At 43.1% G+C, this 19,587-nt stretch overlaps 1 protein-coding gene across 13 annotated transcripts in view; it reads left to right on the forward strand.

Annotated features, from left to right (window-relative positions):
• LOC126403239 (membrane-associated guanylate kinase, WW and PDZ domain-containing protein 1-like) overlaps positions 1-19,587 on the forward strand; it is a 140,001-nt gene that overhangs the window by 87,020 nt on the left and 33,394 nt on the right. For 4 of the 13 annotated variants that reach the window (XM_050065805.1, XM_050065795.1, XM_050065798.1 and 1 more), the window contains 11 exons: positions 1,478-1,597; positions 5,548-5,736; positions 8,014-8,281; positions 8,589-8,636; positions 8,908-8,990; positions 9,540-9,578; positions 12,969-13,026; positions 13,919-14,028; positions 15,670-15,792; positions 16,856-17,041; positions 17,793-18,404. In XM_050065805.1, the coding sequence (XP_049921762.1) occupies positions 1,478-1,597; positions 5,548-5,736; positions 8,014-8,281; positions 8,589-8,636; positions 8,908-8,990; positions 9,540-9,578; positions 12,969-13,026; positions 13,919-14,028; positions 15,670-15,792; positions 16,856-17,041; positions 17,793-18,404 (1,836 nt within the window). The remainder of the gene's footprint in view (positions 1-1,477; positions 1,598-5,547; positions 5,737-8,013; positions 8,282-8,588; positions 8,637-8,907; positions 8,991-9,539; positions 9,579-12,968; positions 13,027-13,918; positions 14,029-15,669; positions 15,793-16,855; positions 17,042-17,792; positions 18,405-19,587) is intronic. The other 9 variants (XM_050065807.1, XM_050065801.1, XM_050065806.1 and 6 more) reach the window with 7 other exon arrangements.

Consider the following 19,587-nt stretch of genomic DNA (forward strand, 5'->3'; position numbering starts at 1 on the left):
ACAGATATCTGTACCTGAGAGTTGTATTGAAGATAGGTGCGCTCACTCTGCAGCTAAATCTGGGGGGCCGAAAAGACCCAAGAAGTACACTGCACACTGACCGATAAAACAACAGCTTGATTCAAAGAATCTTAGTCGACTGAGGGCTCTCCAACTGATGACTGAAATGTTTCGGAGGCAGCCCTACAACTTACGACCAAAGACCTGCAAGACTAATGACATTCCCATCATCCTCAGCTGTAGTTTGTGTGCTAAGATGTGTTAGCGTTTAGCTCAAGGCCCAGCTTTACACCCTGTATGTACAGCCTCACAGAGCTGCTAACCTGGCTGCGCTCTGGCTGTATGGTAGTTGTTTGCCATCGCTGAGACCCAGTAAGACGCACTGTATCTTTCCCACAATGCTTCTCTGCTGTATGCATTACACTGGAGTCTATCCCACTTAAAAGGGATGCGAGAGTACATTGTACCCGTCTGTATATATGTATATATGCATGAATACACTCCTGTCCTGACCACAGATGGATAACAACTTCCGTCAACCATCTGGCCTGTCATCTCATCTCCTTTCTGTTAAGACAGAGACACAATAGCCTCTGTCTCCATTGTCTGGTGTCAGCTTCCTCCTACTGAGTGTTCCCACTACAAAGTAAAAACACCGCAGACCACTAATCATTAACTCCAGTAGGGGATCAGTCTCAGGGCAGTGAGACCGGCAAGGGAAATTTTAATGTCAGTTTACCTTTATAACAGAATTTGACACCAAAGCATTGATTGAAAGTCAAATTCTTTCAGTGTGATGTAAAATATTATGTTTCACTTTGTTTTCACACAAAGCAATCAGTCCTGGTTTATATTGCCTCGAAATGAAAAGCTTTTATTGTCCTACAGTTAAACCTAACAACACCTAAGAATGCTGCATGTGTAGCTGCTCAGCATTGCAGTCGTAACAGGGACAATGCAGCTTTTACAATCAATAACAGCTTAAGTAAAGTGACTATAATACTATTATGCCGGTGCGTTTTACAATTCCAGTCTCACCGTGAAGAAATTGATGGATTGATAACAGAGTCAGGACTATTCCTTAAGGTGACCTTTATTTTATCTTCCTACTTAGCAGGCGGCACTTTCCCAAGAGGCAGAGAGATGCAGAGCCTCGATTTAATTTCCTGACATAATATTCGCAGCCACTCACCAGTCTTCCAATCACCGCACTGAATTACAATCACACCCTCTTGATTTCAGAACTCTCTCATTTACTGCCTCGCCGTAGCCGGTCATCATCTCAAAAAAAGCTGAATGAATGATGGGGTGTTGACTGCATCTTAGCTCTAACGATAGGCTTATTCGAATATATCGAACATGCTGTTGTGCCAGGAGGAAAAAGATGATTTCACCTCTTGATCAGCTGTAAACAACATTGCCTGAATGTTAACAGGTTATCAGCAGCCACCTTAACTTTGTTTCTTCCTGTCCTTAGGTACGACCCGCCCCCCTCGAGACGGAGAGGTCCCAGGGGTGGATTACAACTTCCTGTCTGTGGAGGACTTCCTAGAACTTGAGGACAGTGGCACACTACTGGAAATAGGAACATATGAAGGTGAGGAGGATGATCACAACTGACACTAACACGCAACTCCTGGTAGTAGCGCAGGTGTCCTGGTTCTCCACAGATACAATGAGCGTAGCATTGATTTATATTTCCCTACATGCGGGCGGGCTGTAAGACTGTGCACTCAGTTGATTCCGATTAGACTGTGCATGATGGGGGGAGATGCATCCAGGAGACAGCAGGTCACTCCACATCTGCCCCTCTCACTCTGATTAGGACAGTGTTGTGCAGTGCTAAGTCTCGTACCGACACAAACCTGTGTGCACAAACGTGTATGGGGGTGGATGTGTGTTTGTGCATTGTGTGTTTGTCTTTGAGCCTGTGTGTTAGGCAGGGAGATGTCTAACATGTGTGTGTGTGTGTGTTAGTGTGTGATTGTGTGCACGGGGCTGGGAGAGAATGTTACGACATTAATCTGCTTGGCACCGGGTCAGCTCTGTGTTGGCACGTTTCTCCCTTTCACGCAGACAATGTCAAATACCTGTCCACAGGAGTCTGTGGCCGTCCAGACAACCACAGGACGACAGGATTATTGATTCATAAGTAACTCTGCAGTTTTATGGATAGATGGTTTTATAGAAACATTTCTGATTATGATGGACCCTCTTGAAATTTCCATCACAGGTTCACTGAGTATTTTTGAGAGATTTTATTTGCCAGTATCCGGCAGAGAGCTGACAGGAAATGAGGGGAGATGACATGCAACAGCATCTATGAATGAGTTCAAACTGTTAAAGGAACAGTTTGGCAGTTATTTGCTTTCTTGCTCAGAGACAGACGACTAGACCTCTTTCATGTCTGTACTGTCAGTATGAAATTACAGCCAGAGGGCGTTTAGCTTAGCATAGAATAAAAAGTGTAACGGTGGGGTAACAACTAGCCTGGCTCATCATCTGTGCATTCCAATACCCATACTACCATACTATTTAGTATGCCAGATTTAGTATGTCCTTATACAAAGTATGTCAAATGCAGTGTGCCAAAAATACCAGGGGCCAGATGCATAAATGATGTGTACACACAGCTTTTCCCACACACAAACGGACCAGGCATACACACAGTTTTAGCTGCAATAGTTGCAGCTGATACAAAAAGGAGCAAATTTAATATAAGTTGAAAGACGGAAATCATTGTTTTTCACTTATCGTCTTATTTTTGCAGCTTACACTGCGTTCTGTTAAATATAAATCAAAGGTGCATTTATGAATTAAATCTCAAATAAGATACGAGTGATTCATTTCATCAGTATTTATTTACATTCATCTCCCTGTTAAAGATCATTTATTGTTATCCGTGAAGCACTTTGTGAAGTCAGTTTCAGTGCGAGTGCTATGAATGAATAATTGATTATCCTTCTGATGTTTAATAATAATTATGACTGAGCTTCTACCACGATGACGGTTTGCAGAAAGGTGATAAATTAGTGATATGGATGCTACAAATATCCACAGTCATGTGTAATAACAGCTGCTCCTGCACTACTGGAGAACCCCACTGATGTGAAATTGCGCTTTCTTCACATTATTCTTCACGGACAGGTCTAATGAGTGGTGAAGGGGCAGAAGTATCGATATGCAAACATATGTTTAATACATCCATTCATGGCAAACTGTGGGTGTGGAAATTAAGCTCTTGGATTTGCGCCCAGCACCACAATAATCGAGATTTACAAAACAGGATCAGGCGTATGCACGGTTTTATAAATCTCACTAAAACAATGTGTATTCACATTTCTGCCTTTGTGCATACACACAATTTCAGCTATGAATCTATGCAAAGTTTTATGCAACCAGCCCCAGGATGTTCTACTGCATCCGGTCCAGCAGAATAGATAGTAATTCTAGGAATAGGAATTGTTTATATTAGCAAAATAATCATAAAGATTACCAACAACAAAAGGACACAAATATGAAAATAACAACAGAGACGTGCATATGTAATTTTACTTTTGTGATTTTAATATATTAGAATCTACAACGTATGCAGTTCTAACTTACTACATACATCGCAAAGGAACAACAGCAGAGCTCTCCGGGGTGACCGTCTCTGGTGAGCTCGGTGAATGGTGTTTTATTTTACTTTCAAGGCAACATTAAGTGCTAACATTAAGATCTGCTGCGTTCCTTAACACATACTTTCTCTTTTTACTATAAATTTTGTGCTACGGGCTGCGTCTGAAGTATGAGCAAGAAGGTCAAAGTTCAAGGTGCAATGTTATGAGGAAGTAGTATCAAGTAGTAGTCCCAATTGTGTGCACACTTAATGCAACAGTACGTACTTTGTAAGGGCAGCTACAGTTTGCACTGAAAGTAAAAAAAAAAAAAAAAAAGTTTGTAGGGAACGCAGAGTGCATCTTGTTTGTTCACGGAGACTTGCTTGCTGTTTCCCCCTGTTGACAGCATTAATGCTTAACTAAAGGCACATTTATGCTCCCTTTACGTACGAAAATGTATACGTCCGTTTCAAACGATGTTACCGTCATTGCCCACATACTTCCATGCGTCCTTTATGTTGGCATGGATGTTAACCAATATATCCACCAGGGGGCAGCCCAGAGTCAAAAGTTTATGACAACAACAAACTCAAAAACAAACATGGCGACTGTGGAGGAGATATTGATAATGTACCTCTTGCATAAAAGACAAAAACAGAGGGATCCCAGTCGGAGGGCGCGGGGGTCAGCCCTGGGAGCAGAGCGGAGTGGAGCCGGGAGGGCAGGGGGGCTCCGCGGAGAGGGAGACCCAAGCCTCGGGAGTATGTGCGGGGCCTCCGTGTTTGAGACGGAGCGGGTGGCGGGAGATCGGACGCTCCCAGAGAGGGGAGAGGGAGAAATATAACAAAATAAGATGAAATAGGAAAAACCTGTCTCCCTCTTTTATTTTATTTTCAGCGTTTCAGGCGAAAAAGTTCCGCCATTGTTATTTCTTCTTCGTGTCTCACTAGAGCTACGTAGTGGGTAGTGACAGCAACATTGCCCCCATGGCTTCCGGTGGTACTGCTCTGTTTGGCCCGTATCCGTAAGCTTTATGGAAACGTGCAGAAATACGGATGAAATGAACGTGGAGCACGGACAGAAGGCTCCGTCCGTATCCGGATCCGTATTTAACGTTGAGCATAAATGGGCCTTAACCTAATCAGCTGCTACCTGTAGCCTTAAATTAATAGACAGACATGACAGTAGTATTGACCCAAGTAACAGTCTCATAACCCCCATAAAATGGCAAACTGTTGATTATGCACTTTTATTTTTGTGCAGATTAAACAAATGAAACATAATAGTGAACATTAGAGGAGCTGGTAGGTGCAGATTGTTAGCTGATTCCAGTCTTTATGCTAGGCTATGCTAACTGGTTGCTTCAGTTTCGTATATAACTGACATATATAAAAGTAGTTTCAGTCTCCTCAGCTTACTCTCTGCAAGAAAGCATGTAAATGAATTTCCCCAAATGTTGAACTGTTTCTTTAATGTTGCCCTTACGTGGTATGCCTCCAAACCCATGGCCATCAGGGTTGCTCTTTCTCTCATATTTACAAATAATATATGGATGCAACTTGATGGATTCTTTGTTAGCATCACTGACAACAACAGTTTCAGTCAGACGACGCTTCTAAAACAAGCGGGCTGTTGTGAGGTGGTCCATTGTTTTTGCTCAGTATTCTCTCAGAGTCCAGAGACAATACAGCTCTGCAGCCTTAGAACACAAACTAGAACTGTTCTTCTTTCCCACCAGCTGCTTATTACCACCATTCGTGGTCACATAGTGATCCAGCTTTATGTCTCTCCCTCTCAGTGTAAGATTAGGAGGTTTCATAGATCCTCTGCCTGCTACCTTTCTGTCCCCACGCTCTGCCTGTTTTTATCCCCGGCTTCCTCTCTCTGTCTTGGTTTCTCCTTCTGTGTCTCTCTCAAGCATGCTAATGTCCTTCTTGTTGCCTAGGTAACTATTATGGGACCCCTAAGCCGCCAAGGCAGCCCATCAGTGGGACAGTGATTCTCAGTGATGCAGGCTCCCAGCAGTCCACCCCAAAGCGCACCAAGTCCTACAATGACATGCAAAACGCCCGAGTAGTGCCTGCTGACGACGACGATGACGACCAGGCCACGGAAATGAACAACAGTTTTACAGGTGAGGGTGTCGCTGCACCTCTCCAGCCTCTTGAAGTTCCTGCATCTGCAGCTCTCTTTATGTGTGTGTGTGTGTAGTAGTAGTAGTCTCCATCTGTGCCGTGTCGAGTGGATGCTTGTTTAGGAGTGTCTGTGTGTACATGTGTGTGCCCGAGATTAGCAATACAGAAGGAGAGAGATAATGTGTGTATGTTTATGATCCTCTCCCCTGTTGTACGGTGCTGTGTGTCTGGCGGTTACATCATGTCTTTGTGATGCTGATTCCTTTTTCTGTGAGCCTCCAAACACTGCCATCTGCCTGTGAGGAGGGGTGTAGTGGGGGAATAAGTAGATTACAGGCTGCACTCATTTGCTCTCCATGCTGCAGGCCTCACATCCTTTCCTCACTGTATATTGCTTTTTCCCACTTTCTTGCTTTTGCTCATTTAACTCCCTGTGGCATTTGTACATTGTCATCAAGTGTAAACATATCTGCCTCAGGTGATGACAGTGTTTGCAGCCAGATATTTATCAAAATGGCAGAACTGTCATCTGCATGTAAATCAATAATATATGTATAAAAAGCAAACAGGTGACAATATGAGATTTCTTCCCTAAAGCATCAGTGTTCTTCTCTCTCCTTAAAGCTCTGTCCTGTTCTTTGAGTGCAGGAGATGGTTTCTTTTTTCTCTCTTGATGCTGTGAAACTATGCCCTCTCTGTGTCCCCCTGCCAGGCTGCCAGAGTGTTGAATTAGCATTTGATCAAATCCTGAAAGGCCCACGGAAATGGTGGAAGACACTGGGCCAGAACTGGGGAGCGAGTGGGAATGGGGGTTGGGGATGGCTAGCTTTAGGAGAAAGAGGCTTATGGGTGGAGAGGTAAAACAGGGTGGGGGTCAGGAACAGTTTGGGAAAGACTGTTGCTGAAAGAATTAGCATATTCCTGGGGCCCTTTCAGTACACTAGAATCGGGTGGGAGCCAAACTGAAGATAGGGGGAAGGGAAAGTGTTGTGAGTTTATTGTAATTAAACATCCAGTGTGTGGGATTTAGGAGTGTTTATTGACAGAAATTGTGTACAATATTTAAAGGTAGACAACTTAATAACCTGAAAATAAGTAACATTGTGTTTTCGTTACCTTAAGCCCCATTTCCACCAAACACTTTCGGTATAGTACCTTTGGAACCAAAAGTAACCCTTCAGACATGGTACCTAGACCCTAGCGTTTCCACCTCAGTTGGCCCAGTCAATTAAGTTATTTTTTTCTCCGACTTCAGCTGCTGCAAGAGGCAGCAAAGCATCCTTTTTAGTACCAGATCTGTGTGCTAGATACCCCAACATAGGGGGGACCAAAAATGGGGATGGTACAGAACAGTTCCATTGGTACTGTCCACAACTTTTCACAGTGGAAACGGAAAAAAAGGCGTACCCAACTGAAGTGTACCGTACCGTACTGTTGGGTGGAAACAAGGAGCTGGTCCTTTTTCCCACCATGTTGTTCTGCAGTAGCCCAGAACAGACACACCAAACAATAACCTTTCCTACACAGCGATCGCACTATAGGGCCACTAAGAAGTCCCTTCTTTATACCACCTTTGCATTTTTACACAGACATGCCCCTCAACTGTGTGATTTTAGACAGCATCTTGGCGTCACAGACATGACAGTAAAAGAGGTATGATGGGAGTGCGCAGCATACGCAGTTCCTGGACCTCACTGTTTTCTCAATGTGTCGACATTTTCAGCTGCAGTTCTTCATCTTTGAGTTAGCTGCTAACTGCTACGACCTGCTCTTTAAATCTCCCATGGTGGGTTGCACACGAAACAAATCGCATCTGTGCCACCCATGACCCCATCCTGCCGGCTGCCCTTTTACATAGACGTCATTTCAGCACTGTTACTACCTCTAATGTCGGCTTAAAGACGAGACAACTCTGTCCCCCCATTCCACGATCGAACGATGAGGCAGCATATCAGTGTGAGATTTCCGCCTTGAAGAGGCAGTGTAAAAGGGGCCACTGACCCCAGATAGGTTAGTTTGTATTCTTGCATCAGCAGCTGTAGTTCTCCTACACGCTTGGCACATGGGAGAAGTTTCAGCTCTGCAACTTCAAGGCGAGATGCCACTAAATCCTACACACTGGACCTTTACAGTTAAATATGTGCATAAGAGTATCCAACGTGAGCATGTCTGCTTATTTCATCTGTTCTTTTCCTGCATGCACAAGACATAAACTGTTTTTTTTTTTGTTCTTTTTTGTTGTTGTTGTTCCGTGTTGTGCTTGTTGTGTTACCCAGGATCTTTAGTGCGTAGTCTCTTCCCCTCTCCTTTGTTGTGCACAGGCAACCCTAACGACCAGGACGAGAGCCGCGGCGGCATCCTCCGGCCGTACCCCGCACGTGATAATGCTCCATCCTGTGGTCTGAACAATGCGGCCACCTCCACAGCAGAAAGTGGGCAGCAGACCCTCGCAGAACCGCAGGTCTCTCCAGAAGACCCGCTGGGACCACTGCCTGAGAACTGGGAGATGGCCTACACGGAGAGCGGAGAGCTTTACTTCATAGAGTACGTATCAACAACCTGCAACATTTTACAGTTTGAGCTGCTGCAGCACACTCTCTGCACTGTCTGATCATTTCTCACCGTAGCTCATGCTGTAGTTGTTTTTTTCTGTATTTTACCTGCACAATTATCCCTGTTGTTCGTCCAGTGGCTTGTCTTCCCCCATGATTTGGTTTTTAGGCCTCCCCAGCCAACCTGCCCAGCCCCCTGGGTGCCACTGCTTTCCTGTTAATCCCCTGCATGTCCCGATCTCTAAAGGAGATCACATCCTGATCACCTGACTACCTCCACCTCTCTGTCCTCTCCGCAGCACGGCAAAGGCACAACACCCGGACATGGCTGTGTCTTTTCAGAGCTTGTATGTTCATTTCTGCTATCACTGATTTAACATTATGTACTTGTTTAACAATAGAGGGGAAAGTCGGGTCGTTTGTTGTTGATATCCTGCCTGTGTCGCTCTGTTATTCTCATTTCTCTTTGCAGCAGGCGCCTTCTGTCCTCTGTAAACTTGCTGACGCGGTTTACTTTCTAATTCTTATTGATGCACTCGTGCACCCCTGCTGTGCTTTTATATGTCTGTCTGACGGCCTGTGTTGAATTATTCTGTTGTCTTGTTTGTCTCCTCGCAGCCACAACACAAAGACCACATCATGGCTGGATCCTCGGTGTAGAGACAAAGCCTCCAGGCCTCTGGAAGAGTGTGATGATGATGGTAAGTTGCTACTTTACACAATAAAAGCATACGTTCACACTTCTGCATAGTGCTTTAGGCGTCAGTAAGTGGTGCGTGAGGTCTCATACATTGTGCTCCTCTTGTTTACTGAGTGGTGACATTGTTAATTTCCCAGCAGTGTATTTATAAAACACAAGATTTGTTGAGAGTCCTATATTTGCCGTATGTTAAATAGTTGCTCTTGTGTTCTTTCACAAGTATTATTACATAAGAAGCTGAGACATATTTCCCAAATAGCAACAAAATGTTTGATAAATTCCGGTTGACGAGTTCAGATATCAGAACACAGATTGCAAAATTGCACCATCAAGTGGTGAAAATATAAAGTGACACTTCACTACAGTGCTCAGGTTTATTCATGTGTTTTAACCTGTTTGTATAAGTTCTGAAACTAAGGGGTTTTTGTTTGCTTTTCTCTGGACTGTCACTTCATTCTTTATTTGCTCTGGATTCCTCCATCCCTGCTATCCATCCCCTTTTCTATTCTTCATTTTGTTTTCTTTGTTTCATCCTGCTTCCATTTTGGAGAAGAAGGGATACATACGGAAGAGCTGGAGACTGATCTAGGTAAGATTTTTGCTGAGGATTTTTATCATATGACACAGCTATGACCTGTCCATCTTTGAAATGTAACCATTTCTGAAATGCTGCGCTAAACGTGATGACATGATTTCATCTGTTTGTGTTGATTAAAATCGAAGCTTCTGAATTATTCAGAGATTTTTGAGGCTGGAAAAAAAAAGTAATTCAAGGAGCATTTGGCCACGAGTGGCGCTGCATAGCAATGCTATGATGTTTGTATTTTGTGCTCTACCAGCTCGCGCTCTGCATGCTACAAGCAGAGGGGTGACGTGATGGATGCTTGTGCCAGCTACAGAGAGCAGCGGTGCTTATTGAAAGTTGGTGGCAGTAATGTGCCATAATAAAAGTATGACTGGAAAAAGAGGAGAAGACTACAGGCTAATATAAACAATCAGGTTTCATAAAAACAAAAGAAGAGTCAGCAATGGATTCAATATGTTTCTTAGACCTCAAGGACACACACAACCTTTTGCTGAAACTGTAGATGTAAACAAATCTGTACATGTTTACTAGCATAATAGATGGCATAATTCTCTAAATTCCTGCAGAACAGAGATGAGTTGTTTAGAAATGGCAAGTTAAACCATCTGATATAAACCTGACCATGCTAAGTTGTTCTTGTGTCTGTGTCAAATTTGACTTAAATCCTGTTGGCTGTTGGTTTTATTACATTTCCTTCTCCGCTCTCCAAATGTTTCCCCCTAGAATTTAAGCCTATAATGGAGCCTCACGGTATTATTACCCTCACATGTACGACTGTGACATATCCTGGTTTTGTCATATGTTGTTGATCATAGTTCTGCCCTTAACTCTAGTATCCGTATCCAAAGGTTGTGTCGCTTGGGACTTCTGGATCATTCAATTTGCTTTTGATGTGGAGAATACAGTGTTCTGCTGGTTATGGTTCATGGCATGAATTACAGGAGTTATATGCGCACAGTTTAACGGTTAACCCTTTTTCATATTCATGTGCTGGCTTGGCTCGGTGCAACAGCCCAGGACGACAGCGATTTGCATCTCCATACAGCAGCCTCTCCAACCCACCTGAAGGAGTGTCTTTAACTGATAGCACGCTTATCTTTAGTGGATGACATTTAAAAGCAGCGGCCTCTTGACGCTGTTTGCTGTTACTGCACTGTGCATTAAGGCTGGGTATCATTTAAAAATAATTACAGTACCAGCACCTTAAAGTGATGCCAGCACCAACAGAGTACTTCATTTGATACTTTTTACTTCATTCGATACCCAACATGTAAATGAAAGCATTCAGCTGCGTAAAATGCCCCCAGACACCACAGACATGTAGTAGAGCCATACTTTCAAATGTTTTGGTGGCATCTCGGCACAGTGACCTGCCAACTCTGTCAGATACACTGTATGGGTTGTAGGCAGGAGTGTGGAGTTGATTCACATGGCAAGCTTGATAACTTTAGACTCGACTTTAACAAAATCAAAAAAGACTTGTGACTCGACTTTGATTTAAATGCCAGTGATGTTTGAGCCTTTTGACTTGAAAAATAACTGATACCTTCCCCAAAGTCCAAAGATTACAAAGTATGTTTAAAAAGTGTGTCAAGAATTGAATCAGCTGATATTCATTTCCAGCAAGTTGACACTTAATTCTCCAGATACACTTTGTTTGAACCAATCTGACAGTGTCCAATTAAGTTGCAGGAGAGAACCATTAAGCACTAACATTATGTTACTGAGCGCCAGTGGGAAAAAAATGACACCAAAGATAATTTAGCTTGCACACAAAAGTTATGCAGTGATCAACATATAATGAATTACGGTACGCAAAACATGCAGTTCAAAAATTACAAACAGTAATGCAGCAACTTCCAACAAACACTTTAAAAAGCATTCCTGATTTTTATAAATTTAATATATTATTACTCTGCTGTTAAATTGACATAGCATTTACTGAAAGGTGCGTTATGACTTGGTCAGGTCTCTAAACTCAGAGTTAAGGACTTAGAACTCTTCAGTCTTGACTTTAGACTTGAGTGCAAACACTTGAGACTTACTTGTGACTTGCAAAACAATTACTTGGTCCCACCTCTGTTTGTAGGTGCTGTGGTAGTGCGTTAATCACACGTCACATTAAATTATTAAAGAACGCTTGCGGTGACTGGCTGGGAGCAAAACCATACAAATACATTTTGTGTAAAAAGGATTGAATGCAGGTGTTGTTTGACTGTAAACGTTTCCATACTACTTGGTTATATTGCTGGTCTGATTTTGCTTAGCATCTGCTGCTTACTGCTTGAAAGACTGAGACAAAGAGGTGGCTGGGCTTTGATCTGACTCCAGAGATGATCCATCTCGACTTGGCACAACTTGGCACGTTTAAAGTGATAGTGGAAACGCAAATCAAAGCAGCATGGCTTGACTCGACGTGGCCAAAAGTGCCAGTGGAAAAGTCCTATACGTTAGGCTGAGATTGATATACGTACTTGGAGTTGCTTTACAGACTGGCAAATGGCTCAGCCGCTGATTCTCCTCCCAGCTGCAGGTAGCACAAACAAACCCATAATGGAACATAGCTTAGCCTCAAACAAGGCCTTGAACGTCTGGCTGTAAGCCTTTATTATTGCCGGCTGCTCAGATGCAGACAGTCTGTGATTATTGATTGTGAAATCCAGTCTCTTATAAAAGTGTTTACTGGACTTGGGAGAAGCCCACAGTAACGCAAGGAGGTAATGTCTTTGTCTGAAATCAAATACGGCGAGCAGGAGGAGGAGGACTGAGATGCCAACATCTTAATGGGGATGTGTCAGTTTAATAGGCCTCATCTGTCCGCCTGTTCCCATGGAGTGTGGTTAGCTGTGTGTGTGTGTGTACAACGTGCAGGAGTGTTCACAGAGTGAGGCAATGTTGAGCTGAGAGGAGTAACCACAGCTGAAATTTAAGAAATACAGTAAGTCAGAAATAGTTGATTTCAAAATGAAAATGGTTTCAAATGATTAAGTTTTATGGTGGTACAAGTGTTTGGTTATTTAGTTTTATTTTTTCGTGGCAATTGATCCCATTTTGGCATTTATGGGAGAACTCAAAACAGCAAATGCAGAGCCATAAAGAAAGCATGTCCTGATAAACCATGTTTACCAACACAACAAACTGAACTGTGAAGAAAAATATTAAAAACAAGTCATGTGATTCCTCCAGTGCTGTAATCACAGACATTAGATAAGACAGAGGGATGTGCTCCAGTCCAGTTTTATACCAAATCTACTGTAACTGCAGTTTAATAGCTATGTTTGCTATGCTAAATGTTATGGAGTCGACCTAATCACACTGTCTCACTCAGCTCTGCTAATGACAGAGGTGGACGTATCATTCTGTGTTCAATGTTGTGTGTCTTCTGTATTCCAGAGCTGCCCCCAGGATGGGAAAGGATAGAAGACCCAGTGTACGGAGTGTACTATGTAGAGTAAGTTGATCACCTTACTGACCCAATTTGACCAAATTAAAGGGACAGTTCACCCAAAAATGAAAAACACATATTCGTCCTCTTACCTGTCGGGCTATTTGTAGATCTAAATTGTTTTGGTGTGAGTTGCAGAGTGTTGGAGATTTTAGCCGTAGAGATGTTTGACTTCTGTCCAATATAATGGAACTAGATGGCACTCGGCTTGTGGTGCTCAAAGTGTAAAGGAAAATACATTTGAAAAACTCAACATCAATGTCTCTTTGCAGACATCATGACCTGATTACTCAAGATCATCCACAGACCTTGTTGTGAGCAGTTTTGTATAGGAACTATTTCGAATCACCACACAGAAGCGTCCATTACTGCGAATGAGCTGTAATGTTAGCTAGCTCAGTAGTGCTAGGTGAGCTAGCAGTAGACGCATGCTTCGTTCTGCACAGTGATACGGTTAGCGGGTGTATTTTGGTAGAAAGAATGTAGTTCCAACATGAAACTGCTCACAACAAGGTCTGTGGATTATTTTGAGTAACCAGGTCATGATTTCTGGAAAGAGACATTGCTGTTGAGTTTTTCCAAATTATTTCTTTTAATGCTTTGAGTTCCACCTATTTCCATTATATCTGAGAGAAGGCAGACACCTCTACGGCCGATATCTCCGACACAACTCACCAAAATCTGGATTTATAAACAGCACTACAGGCAAGAGGAAAAATATGATGTTTTTGAGTTTGAGTGAACTGTTCCTTTAAAGAGCCTCTGACGCTGAACCTTCAAATAGATAAGAGCCCATTTGATGAGCTTTTACATACTGTTATTTGTAAGTGTTATTTCCTCTTTTCCTCGTAATAAATCTTTACCTTATAATCTCGTTTCTTCTCTCTCACTGTCTCAGTCATATAAACAGGAAGACCCAGTACGAGAACCCCGTGGTGGAGGCGCGGCGTCGGAAAATCCTGGAGCAGCAGCAGCCGCAGCCTCCAGAAGGTGAGCGGTATATTCGAGGTTCGTTTCCTGCCCTGGCACGGCACCATTTCTTTCTTTCTTCATGTCTGTGAGTGTCATGTCCTTCTAGTTCGTCCAGTGCTCTCCCGGGTTTTGGCCAGTCTGTTATTCTCCTTTCCTTTGTGACCTGACTTCAGCTCCTGTCAATACAAGACGAAAAAAAAACCCATTGGTTTAGATAAATGCAAATTTTGATTCTAATAGGGGCAAAGTTTTACTAAAATACAGCTGGCTGAATCCCTGGTGTCGTCTTTGGTGTGTAGGTTTTAATTTATGTGATTTAAATTCATATATGCTGTATATCATTCTGTATTTGATCATTTAATTTGCTTTATCATGAAAAGCCAACGAAAGATTTTTACTTTAGCCCAGAGGTTTTCAAACGGTGAGGCATGCCTCCCCAGGGGTCCAGGGAGGGGAAAGAGACATGAAGACACTATTTGAGGTGAAAGAGACAGGTGCATGCTGGTGCTCTGAAAAAGGGGAGTTAGTTATTGTAGTTTGGCCCTGTGATTTGGCCCATTCATCAACACAGTCAGGAGTTGAAGCTGCTGCGGCTGTGACACGCAGCTCATCAAGGCAATTAAGGTACTTTAAAAACACTCAGCGCCCAATTGCTGCAATTTATGTCAAAAAATTGACTTCTTCTCAGAGCCATGACGCAGACGTCAAATATGAACACACATTTTTAGATTCGGTGCGACTTACTCTTTTCGTTATATGTCACGTATATATTATTATCCTGGAATAAATATCCATAAATCTCCGTATAAATCAAAGAAAAAAAGATGCTTTATATAACTCCTGAACATGCCTGAGAATGATCGCATTTTTGCTTTTCTTTAGTGTCACAGTAGTCTGTTCATCTATGGGTACACTGCAAACAGGACAAGTTTTAATGGTGCTAATATGCCAAAATGTAATTACAAATAAAAGCTAAAAAACTGAAGCTCAAGTCGTAGTCCACACTCTTTGAATCCAAGGCAACATCATACTTCCTCTTTACATCCCCCAATGCCCTTAAATTATGGGAACTGTTGTTTTAAAATTTGGAGCCATATCATCCCCCACATGGAAGTAAGACGAGAATAATTAAAGTGATGACATCCATTAATATTATTTTTTACATGTTGCATTATCAATATTTTTTTTTACACTACTATGGCCTCATAATGTTTGCTACTTATATTCCTGACATACTGACACTCTCCTCTGTCCATCCATATCCAGATGTTTGCCCTGTGTTGAAAACCTCTGGACATACAGGCGCAGTTTTCTCGATTTTGTCTGAGGGCAGGCCCACAGTGCCAGACTTTGAAAACCCCTGCCTTAGCCTGCAATGTTATACAATTTAAACTGTTTTACATATATATTTTTTACATTACAACACTCACAAATAAGACGAGTAGAAGCTGATGTAAATGAGGAGCTAATTACAGCTGAGGCGTAAAAGTCAATGGCAAGTATGTACAGTCTGTGCTCTGAGCTCTGTGTGTCTATACGTGAGTTGCTGTTCAGTGTTTCAATGTGTGCATGTGTGTGGCATGTAAATACACCTTTTGTGCTGAGCTTGTGTTGATGATGTGTGTGTGTGTGTGTGTGTGTGTGTGTGTGTGTCTGTGTGTGATTTTGCCTGCACAGAGTGGATAGAAGAGCACTCGTCAGCAGCGGCTCCGTTAGCAAACTACGCTCCAAACCACCTGGAGACCTACAGGGACCCACAGGTCCCGCCAACTCTACCTCCCGTCCCTGCAGGAGCCAAACGTAAATCTTTACCTTCTCTCTATATACACACTGTATACACTTTATTATTGTTGCTTGACGGCTTCATCGCTCTTCACAGTGTCCCAAAGATAAATCATGTAGCTCAGATGAACAACAGAAACATGTGTTTACTTTATCCACATTTAGAACTCCACATATTTAATTTCTGCTCATTTGTTTACAGTCTACTGACGTGACGTTTAAAAAGGACACCTGCAAAGTCTGGGAAATTGAAATATATGTGAAATGACGATTAATCAGATCTTATTAAGAATTACAAGTTTGGCTTTCAACGATGATTTTGTCTTGTGTTATAAATCCAGCGCACCCTTTTCCTTTACTTTGATGCACTCACTTATGTCAACTTGGTGACTTTCTCACTAAATTTAGCGATTTTTCAGACCGTCTTTGTTACTTTATTTCTAAAAAGTGACTAGCGACAGATTTGGCTACATATTTAGAACATCACACAAAAAGCAAGAAATATAAATAAATTATATAACCGCACAGCAATTGCAGTCAATGGCTCTTTCTCCTACTGCACGTAGTCTCTTCCTTTACTTTCGGGCCATTTTTATATTTATGTGAAATATATTATTTATGCATATTAGCATTTTTATATATTTTTTATTTGTTTTTCAGCTGATTTATATTTAAAGTTGTAGAAAATCTACTTTTAAAAGACATTTTTAAAGTTCAGTAAATGCATAATGTCTCCAAAAGTCAGTAATCATGTTAAATAATCTCAATATTGACAACAATAATCATGATTATGAGTTTTGCCATACACGAGCAGCCCTTTTACGACCAAATTGTTGTTGTCAACATGTCAAACTCCAAGGTTTCCATGCATCAGCAAACAACACCTCTAATAACCAATCGACTGTTTGGTAACCTGCAACAGCCAGTGTTAATAGTGCCTAACCTGAAAGGAATCATCCATCTCAGTTTGCAGATTTGCCCATATATAATCTGATCTGAGAGACATAATTACTATCAAACATTATTCAGGAGTGTTGAATGATGGGCACAAAAATAAGAGTTGTTTCTCCTTGCTCTGCAGGAGGGAAGCCTTTCTTCACAAGAAACCCAGCAGAGCTCAAAGGAACCTTCATCAACACAAAACTGAAGAAGAGTCGCCGCGGCTTCGGCTTCACCGTGGTCGGAGGCGACGAGCCGGATGAGTTCCTGCAGATCAAAAGTCTGGTGCTGGACGGGCCTGCGGCCGTGGATGGCAAGATGGAGACAGGTGCAGTACATCACCACTGTCCACAGGGGGCACTGTTTTCATTCAACACACTTCCTCCACTTCATCTGTCTGTTTTCAGTGCTACTCATGAGCCCAGTCCCAGTGTCCTCCCTTATGCTGTACACTCACACACCTCTGAAAGTCCATGACGGCTCAGGGCTGTCCCATTGTAAATTCAGCAAGTGCTTAAGGGCTCCTGTGTGGATTTTATTTAGCCCTTTATACCATTTCCATAAGTCTGCATCTCTGCAGACCTTGCTTGAGGGGATAACCCATAATGCAAAGCGTTATTGATGGAAAATGGAGATGACGAAGGAAGTGCACATTGTGAGAAAAATAAACAAAACACGCAGGAGTCACAAGATGAGATTCTCCTGTTGATTAGAAGCACGCATGTTGCTAACCAGCACTACCTGTTTGTTGTATGACATTTATGACATGACTATCAAATATATGGATTAAGTCCCGCAGTAACAGGGTCATTTGAAGGTGGGGACTGAAGTTCAGGGTTGCAGGGGGCTCGATCATGTCCCAGCATACACCGGATTTGAGGCACAGTACACCCCTGTTAGGACGCCTGTTACAGGCCCTCAAGTGTTCTCGCTTCATTACACTGAATAATTAAATTTCACACGACTGGGGAATAAAACTAAACAACACCAACAGTGTTTTGACTTGATATATTAACAGTAAATAGCTGTGAATTGTTTAAATGACGGCGTCGCTAACAGTATTATTCTCCCTGTTGCAGGTGATGTGATAGTCAGTGTGAATGACACCATTGTGCTGGGCTACACCCACGCTCAGGTGGTGAAGATCTTCCAATCCATCCCCATCGGTTCCATGGTGGACCTGGCCTTATGCCGTGGCTACCCGCTGCCCTTTGACCCTGACGACCCCAACACAAGCCTGGTGACCTCAGTGGCGATCTTGGACAAAGAGCCTATCATCGTCAACGGGCAGGAGACGTTTGACTCGCCGTCCAACCAAGCCGGACCTGTTAACGGCATGAGGGAACCGCGGCCGCACAGCCCCTCGGCTGAGGTGGCGTCAAACGGCTCGCACGGCTACTCCAGCGACGTGGTCACCCTGGCCTCCTCCATAGCCACCCAGCCCGAGCTGATCACCATCCACATGGAGAAGGGCGACAAGGGATTCGGCTTCACGATTGCAGACAGCCTGACGGGAGGAGGGCAGAGGGTCAAGCAGATAGTGGACTATCCGCGCTGCCGTGGCCTGAAGGAGGGGGATATTCTGATGGAGGTCAACAAGAGAAACGTCCAGAATATGAGCCACAATCAGGTGGTGGACCTGCTGAGCAAATGTCCCCGCGGCAGTGAGGTCACCATGCTGGTTCAAAGAGGTATGTATTACATCTTGATGTCAGATGTTTGGATTAGAAGATGCGGGAACTGAAGTTCTGAAGCCAAAGGATGTGTGATTTAGAGCACAAAGGAATGTTCTGTTGTCTGCTGAACAGACAACAGCTTGAATAGCTGGCATGGAAAGAGCGACATAATGAGAAGGCAGGAGAGAAAAGTGAGGAAGAGAGTGGGTGGCAGGTTGAAAATGCTCGGACTGGATGGGATGAAATGAGGAGAGGAGAGGAGAGGAGACGATGGGCTGAGTTAGCATGGCAGTCGATGAGCAGATGAGTGTGGGAAGGAGTGGGAGGCTGGGTAAAGAGGCGAGATGGATGAATGAGAGGCGAGGGGAGGAGGAGCACATTAGGTCAGGGACTCGTATATGTTATGAATACGGATGCTGCTGAATTGGACCTCAAGAGACGTTGTCACTCTTTGTGTTTGCAATCTCTCTGTTGCCTAAAAGATAATTGGGTATTGTGAGGGGTGTTTATTTTCTGCTCAGGACGTGGTTTATTTTGAAAATACTGTAGTTGGAATGTGTAAGTGAACGGAGATCAGAGCCTGTTTTAATGGGAGCAGAAAATGACTGAATGTTTTATTGATTTTGATCAGAAAATTAAGTATTCATTTGGCTTATGCTCTGCTATCTGTTATTGCACACTATTTTGTGGATTTGCAACCTGTTTACTTCCATACTATGCCATTCATGTTCCTACACACTACGTCTGTAGCCTGGAGTGACCCCGGGATAAATGTTTTTCTCATTGAAATGTCAAAACAAAACAAATTGTTTGCCCGAGTGCAACGTATCCTCACAGACACTGAATGACATTGGAGGCCCCTCATTTGTGTCCACTCCTTATTGTTGTTAAATTGCTGTCCACGCCGCCTGACCCACATCTCTATTACTGGCAGGTTGGGATATGCACCCGACATCAATTATGCCCTCTAATGAGTTGACCTTGTGCACTGCTGCTGGAATAACCCTGCTGTATTGTGTTAAATGTCAGCATCATTATGGGCCTGTGTGAGTGTATCTTGAGAGAGAGAGAGGCTGATGCAGAGCAGCGTTCCTTTTCACCAGAGCACAGAGGCAGAGGTTCAAAGAGAGCAAGAGCAAGACAGAGAGGAAAATGAAGGAGAGGATAAGTGGGAAGGAGGCGGCTACAGGCAGTCACT

The sequence above is a fragment of the Epinephelus moara genome, chromosome 16 (genome assembly GCF_006386435.1).
Source record: "Epinephelus moara isolate mb chromosome 16, YSFRI_EMoa_1.0, whole genome shotgun sequence".
In the NCBI taxonomy this organism is placed as follows: domain Eukaryota; kingdom Metazoa; phylum Chordata; class Actinopteri; order Perciformes; family Serranidae; genus Epinephelus; species Epinephelus moara.